The sequence below is a fragment of the Mus caroli genome, unplaced genomic scaffold (assembly GCF_978045245.1).
Source record: "Mus caroli unplaced genomic scaffold, Mus_caroli_1 scaffold_5, whole genome shotgun sequence".
NCBI classification, from domain to species: Eukaryota; Metazoa; Chordata; class Mammalia; order Rodentia; family Muridae; genus Mus; species Mus caroli.
Window position 1 is genome coordinate 66,032,119 of NW_028227260.1, and position 6,584 is coordinate 66,038,702.

Consider the following 6,584-nt stretch of genomic DNA (forward strand, 5'->3'; position numbering starts at 1 on the left):
AACTCTTGCAGTAAAAACAAACAAACAAACACACCCTGTTCGTTGTCATGCACATTTTTCATCTTTAATAAATGGTAGAGTTACATGTATACCAAAGACTTCTATTAAAGTAAGTTTCTTTATACTTTATTATCTGAACATGTTTTGCTTGTATACCTAACTATTGCCTATGTGCCTACGTACTGGAGTCCTGTAAACGTCTCTCAGATGGAAAGGGGTTCTGAGACAGGAAACATTAAGAAGCCCTGGCCTAGGATTCGTCTCCCGCCCTTGCCAGACCCCTGTGATCAGCCACCTCCCCAGCTTCATTCTGCCTATTGTGTTCCAGCAGTTCTTTCTAGGGTGGCTTCCTCTTTTATACCCTAAGCCCTATCTGTCTCTGTGCACAACCAGGTCCAGCATTGCTGCCCAGACACACTAGAAGTTTAATTCCCTCCTCAGGTCATAAACACTTGCCCTGGGTCATTTGAGATCTTGTCGCAAAATACACCTCATGAGAGAATCCAGGCTGCACATCTGAATTGAAATTCCCCTAAGGTCGGGCTCTAAACCCCATTCTAAATCTCTGTGTCTTCCCCAGACCATCACAGTGTGTGGTGGGTTGGCCAGATCCTACTTGTATTCTAATGCTTGTATTGGGCCTCCAAGACCTGGTTGTCCCAGAGAGGAGAGAATCTGCATGTAGAACCAAATGACACTGTGTGACCTTGTCCCCAAGTTATTTCTGATTGGCAAATGAAGATGCCATGCCGACAGACAATAGCTGGGCAGAAGAGACATAGGTGGGGTTTAGGATTCCTGGACTTGGGAGCTGGAGGAGAACCATGAGGGGGAGAAGAAGGTGAAGGAGGAAGGAGAAGCTGTCATGCGTTACGAGTGAGTGTCATGAAATTGTGACCATGAGGGCTGGTCAATTGGAGCTAGAGCAGCCCAGATAAAACATAGTAATAACTCGGGGTTATCGACAGGACAGGAAATTAGACTCTAATAGGGTAGGGGGTAGTTATCTGTCCAACTCTTATGCTGTTTAAGGCTTCTTTCTTAAATATAAAGGTTGTGTGTGTCTTCTGTCTGGGAACTAAATGGTCAAAGGCAGAGTTTGAACTCCACAACAATAGTGTGCAATAGACTGGGAACACGGGGCTGGGTGGGGAATCAGGGTGCCCGGTTCTATTTCTTGCACTTGATATGCAGCCTGCCCTAGAGCACATCCATGTAACTCCCCGGGGACCTCAGACTCCTTCTCTTTTGATGCCACAGCGACTAGCCAATTACTGCTAGGCACAAAAGTTGAGATGCTTAGCATTCTCTGAATAAACCTCCAAGGGCCCTCTCTGAAGTCAGCCTCAGAAGACTGGTGTACCCAGTCCCGAAGTCATTCCAAGCACAAAGTAGCCCCATGTACCAGGCCATGACCAACTTACCACAGAGCTTCCCATCTCCCAACTATCTCCATCCCTTGCTCCTTTCCAAGAAGCCAGCTACCTGTTTAGCTGTGGGTCTGGTGCCAGGTCCAAGAAGAGTTCTTTAGAGTCATCAGGGCCTCAGCAGCCTCCAGTATTTCCTGATACTCTAAAGTGGCTGGAACTGAGGCCAGGTCAGAGGTACTGGAGCCCTGAAAAGAAACAGGTGTGAGGAGACCAGGAGCTGTGCATCCAACACCTCTTCTCTGAAACACAAAAGCCGCTCAGGACCCAGTGGCCTCCAGGTCCCACTCTCAGTGACCCGACGGTCTGCCCTACACATCAACTTAGCTCCTCCCACCCACGTTTCCAGAACCCTCCTGCTTCTCTACAGGGACCTGTGACTCCAGTAGATGGTGGTGATCGGTGGAGGTACAAGGCAGGAGGACCGTACTTGAGCATCTGGAAATAAGAGGTAGTAAGGGAATTAAACACTTGGGTGGGTAGGTAGCATCTGATCTACAGAGGGAGACTGACAGGGTTTTGCAATACCAGAAGGTGGGCATTCAAAGGACTGTGGAGACCTTAGACCCTGTGGCTTGAACAAGCCCCTTGTCCCGCAGAGTCTGTTTACCTTTGAACAACCCCCTCCCCCCAACACAACTTTCATCCTAAGAAATTAATCCATACAAGCTTTTGTTTTTCTTTTTAATTCTCTCCCAGATATGCAGTGAAGAATGTATTGGGGAACCATGGGTGTCTGCATTTTAATATACTGCAAAGTCCCTAAAGAGATACAGTGGCCTTCCATTTCGAGGGACTGCTTCTTGCCAGCACTTTGCCAGGCCACCACGGATCATAAGGGACAAGGCCGGAGCACTTCTAGGAGACTTTCTTTGTTGGCCTCTGGACTTTGCTCTGGGCCTCCCTGGCCCTGTCCACCATGACCCTAGGATTCATCAGCACCCTCCCATTACACTCATCTGCTGTGTGTAGAGAAACAGTGCCCACGTGTTGAAGGCCCACTATGTGGCAGCAGGCCTTTGTGCTAGTGCCTTTAACAACGTTCGAGGTATAGAGTGCTCTTGCCAAAATGACCTCTAAAAAATGGATACTTGACAAAAATAAAGTCACGTGTACCAAGTCTCTGGAGTGGGAGTGGCCAAAGCTGGAGAGGCCCTCTGTCCTTGCCCCTCAGTCTGACCTGCTGCCTTCTCCTTCCACCTCCCCTTGTCCTCCTCCCTCCCAACATCCCCCTCCTCCTTCTCCTATGCCAGTAAGTCCATGTCCAGACTCACAGAGCCACAAGACACAGTCAACTGCAAGGTCCCTTTCTACTCACGGGTTGGACACAGCAAAAGCCCCATGAAGATCCGTGGAAGGAAGAGCCACCAACTGCTGCTCTGGGGGCACTGACATGTAAGGCAGAGGTGAACGTGCTGGGGGCCAGCAATACACTTGAGACCCGTGGGTGCTCTCCTGAGGAGACGGAGAGCAAAGGTAGGGGATTGGCTTCCAGGCCGGCCCAGGATGAGAGGAGGGATGAGCAAATGCTAGTCTGATGGCAGGAATCTAGAATGTCAGGGCTCTGAAGACCTCTCCAGACTCCCTCCACTCCAGTCTTGGGCTCAACTGCTGCTGAGAAGACTTAGGCTCAAGAGGAAGTGCCATTTGCCAATGTCAGCACAAGGCAATGCACTGACCTGTCAGAGGCGAGAGCCCTGATTTGCAGACACAGTTAAAAGGGGTCTTGACTGTAACTGGTGGGAGCCTCCCACTCTAGCAACAGATTCTCCTCACCTCCTGGGGGCTTGCTGGAGGCAGGTCTTCAGGCTTGGACACAGGCTTCTCCTTTGCAGCTGTAAAAGACCAAGAATCCTTTCCCACTCGGCCGCTCAACAACCTCATCTGAAGACACTCAACACCATTCTGAGGACTTCCCACCTTAAACCTTTCTGAATGCACCCCTTCCCAGATCTCTGCCTCCTGCAAACAAGTGCTGTCTACCATTGATAGGATGCTTTGAGTTTTATTTTACCCCCTACCTGGGCCCACAGAGGTCCAGGCTACCCTGGCCCATGGTCCCACTGCAATTCTGTGGCAGAGCTGGTCACAGGGTTACTCATGCCCTGCTTCTCTCCAACCAAACTCAGGCTCCCTCCCCAGCCAGTGACACTCACGGCGACCTCTTCCTTTGGTAGGGGTCTTCTTGGCCTGATTGCAGGGTTTGCGGGGGAGAGTTGTTCTTGGTAGTTGAATATGGCGTCTCTTTCCGCGTGCACTATACCCCTTTTTCTCAGAACCCACAGCCAGCAGGGCCTCGCCATGGTCCCTTCAATAGGGGTTTGAAGGACTCCTGCTAATCATGTGCAAAGGGGACCTGACCCCCTCACCCTCCAGGACACCATACTCAAAAGGATGCAGCCCAACTGGGACACCAACAGACCCAGAGAGCAGGAAGAATGGGTTTCCAACCTGACTTGGGTCCTGGTGCCACAACTGTGGCCTCTGCCAGGGTGATTTGCACGTCCTCTGAGGATAGGTTCCATTGCAGGTGCTGCTGCTCCAGTCTTGTTCCCCATATTACATTCTGAGGTGGAGGTGGAGGCCCCGCAGGAAACAGCTACTTTGTCTTTTGGTCCCATGGTTCTTAGGCTGAGAGCAGAAACAACACTGTATCCCCATGGCCCTAAATAACTAAGTCTTCTTTCCTGAGCATGACCAAAGGAATGAACCAAAACAAAGAACAAACAAACAAAAACCTAAACAAACAGAAACAAAACAATAAAACAGATACCAAACAAACAATAACAAAATAATAAAACAAAAACAAAATTAAAAAAAAAAAACCAAAACCCAAGGAAACAAACAAAGCAAAAACAACCCCTTGCCGGACACCAAATAAAACAAGCAAGCAAACAAGCAAAGAAAACCATCTCTGGGAATGAGAATTTTCTCCAACATGATCACCACCAGCATCAGTTTATCCTCTCCTGGTTTTCTTCTGCCTGCATCTCCCATTTGTACTCACATAGTCTCAGGCTTCCTCCTGTTGTCTCAATCACCCAGCACCTCCCACCAACCAGGTCTTGGCACCAGCTCCATTACCCAATCGATCTGCTCACACTCACTCCACACATCCCATTTCCAGGAGGAATACACCAGCATCCTCAAGCCTGCCTGGACAATCACGAGAAAGCCTGGACACTGGAAGACAACCTTCTTCCTCGTGCCTCGCATTCTTTCACTCCCCACATGGGAAAAAATCATATGCACCAAGCACTCAGTAGTCTCACGGACACCCGGTGCTCAGTTTGTCCTTTCACCCTTCATTCAAGTTTTCCTCACACCACAGACTTAATTATTCCCTTGCTCTGCCTTTCCACCGATTTCCTTTGTGTTCCCTACCCGCTAGCCTCCCCTCCCCACCCAGGAAACCATATTGTTCTTCTGAAGGCAGTGGATACTGGAATCATACCTAAAAACCTTCTACCCGGGAACCTGGGGTAGGGAGACCACACCTGAGGCCAACAGGGGCTAACTAGTGACAAGATGGGCTTCCGACAAGCAGTTTGCTCATGAGATCCATCCAGATTTCTCTCAGTCATCTTTTTTTAATATTTCAGATTTTCACTCTTCTTCTTCTTCTTCTACCGTTTCCTCCCTTCCCAGCTTTCTACACCTGACAGATGTTTGTTGACACCCATGTGGAATGGTGGCCCCTGACCTAGCCCAAAGACAGACTATCCTGTGGACTCAGCTTTCTGTCGCCTCACATGGCCCTTTTCTTTCATCCAACCCCCACATCTACTCCCCAGTTGTCCACCCATCTTCCAGAGTCATCGCAACCCTGTGACTGTTGGCCCTGGGACAGGGATGGCTCCCTGGTCCTTCTCACCCTCTACCTGCCTCATCTGCTCTCTGGCAAGGCCCAGACCCAGACCCGCAGGCAGCAGTGAGATGGTTGCTCCCTGAAGGGGCCGGGGCAGGGCCCGCGGGGGCTGGACAGAGCCTGTGGAGGAGGCCGAAGTCCGGGGCAGGCTCGACATGGCCTCCTCTGTCCCGTTTCCTATCACCAGTGGGCTTTGCTTGAAGAGGCCTGGAAATGAAGGAATCAGACACTGGAGCAGGACAGAGGGAAGGAGAAAGGCTCAGGAGAAGATGGAGGTCACCTTCCTCGCGCCACCAGGGGTCAGTTACCCAGGACTCCAGCCCTTCAGAGTCAGCCCCGGAGCTGAGCCTCAAAAGAAGCAGTGGGCAGGCGGGCAGGCGGCAGGGGGGCAGGCGGGCAGGCAGGCAGGAGGGCGGGAGGGCGGTTCTGCTGCTCTGGGCTCCTCGGGCCTGGGCCTTGGACTCCACTTCCTGCTTTCCTCAGAGGCTGTGAGCTTCCTTAGCTCGGCCCTCAGAAGGGCGTCCCTGGTGGCTGCTCTGAGACCACTTCCGCCTGTGCTGTGTCCTGGCTCCTGGAGGGAGGCCTTTCCTGTCTACTGGTGCTCACTCAAATGGTCCTACCCGCACTGAGGGACAGACTGAGCTTTGGACCCTCCCGTGGTGGTTCCGCAACCGGCCTCCATTTGGAGGCGACATGGTGTGGGGTTCGGGGTGCAGGGTGCACACACTCTCACCTACATCTAATTGCTAGGCGCTTATGTGTCCTTTCAGAATCAAGCTATATGGAAACCAGTTCGGCACGAACCACCCTCCATCCTCACATAGTGTTGTCTCATTCAGGAGCCATCTTAAAACCCAAAGAACACTTGCCAATGTCTGGGAACTATGTGTTCCATCTTGTTGGCTCTGACCTTTCTTTTCTATCTCAGGAATAAAACGTCCCTCACTTTCTCTCACAACTCTATGTTCCGTTATTTTATTTTTCTTTCCTTATTTATTGATTTATTATTTGCTATTTTTTAATCTTTATTTTTGTCACTCCAAAGCAAGATGGACATGATGTCTGCTAGGAAATAAGTGGGGGCAGCAAAATTGGCCAGATACCCTCATAGATCCCACAGTATAGAGACAAGTTACTGTTGGGGGTGAGCCTCCATATACTCTCTCCTTGTGCCTGACATACTGCAGATGCTAGATACTACTATATTTATTCAATTACGGAGTAAGCTATTACTATCATTATGTCTCACTTTACTGGTAAGAAAATCAAAGCCTGGGTATCAAATAGGA

At 50.3% G+C, this 6,584-nt stretch overlaps 1 protein-coding gene across 1 annotated transcript; it reads right to left on the bottom strand.

Moving 5' to 3' along the window:
• Positions 1 to 1,489: 1,489 nt before the first annotated feature.
• On the bottom strand, positions 1,490 to 4,048 carry LOC147004623 (uncharacterized). The gene is made up of 6 exons (XM_085837637.1): positions 3,879 to 4,048; positions 3,584 to 3,735; positions 3,204 to 3,262; positions 2,746 to 2,882; positions 1,802 to 1,865; positions 1,490 to 1,615 (listed from the first exon to the last, which is right to left on the bottom strand). The coding sequence occupies exons 1-6, from the start codon at positions 4,046 to 4,048 to the stop codon at positions 1,490 to 1,492; spliced, it is 708 nt and encodes a 235-aa protein (XP_085693763.1).
• Between the last annotated feature and the right edge of the window lie 2,536 nt (positions 4,049 to 6,584).

Excerpts from the sequence above, each read along its gene's own strand:
- LOC147004623 (XM_085837637.1), bottom strand. The coding sequence starts at position 4,048 with ATGGGACCAAAAGACAAAGTAGCTGTTTCCTGCGGGGCCTCCACCTCC. Across the intron at positions 1,866-2,745 it reads GCTTTTGCTGTGTCCAACCC|ATGCTCAAGTACGGTCCTCC; the intron begins GTGAGTAGAAAG and ends TCTTATTTCCAG. Across the intron at positions 1,616-1,801 it reads ACCATCTACTGGAGTCACAG|GGCTCCAGTACCTCTGACCT; the intron begins GTCCCTGTAGAG and ends GTTTCTTTTCAG.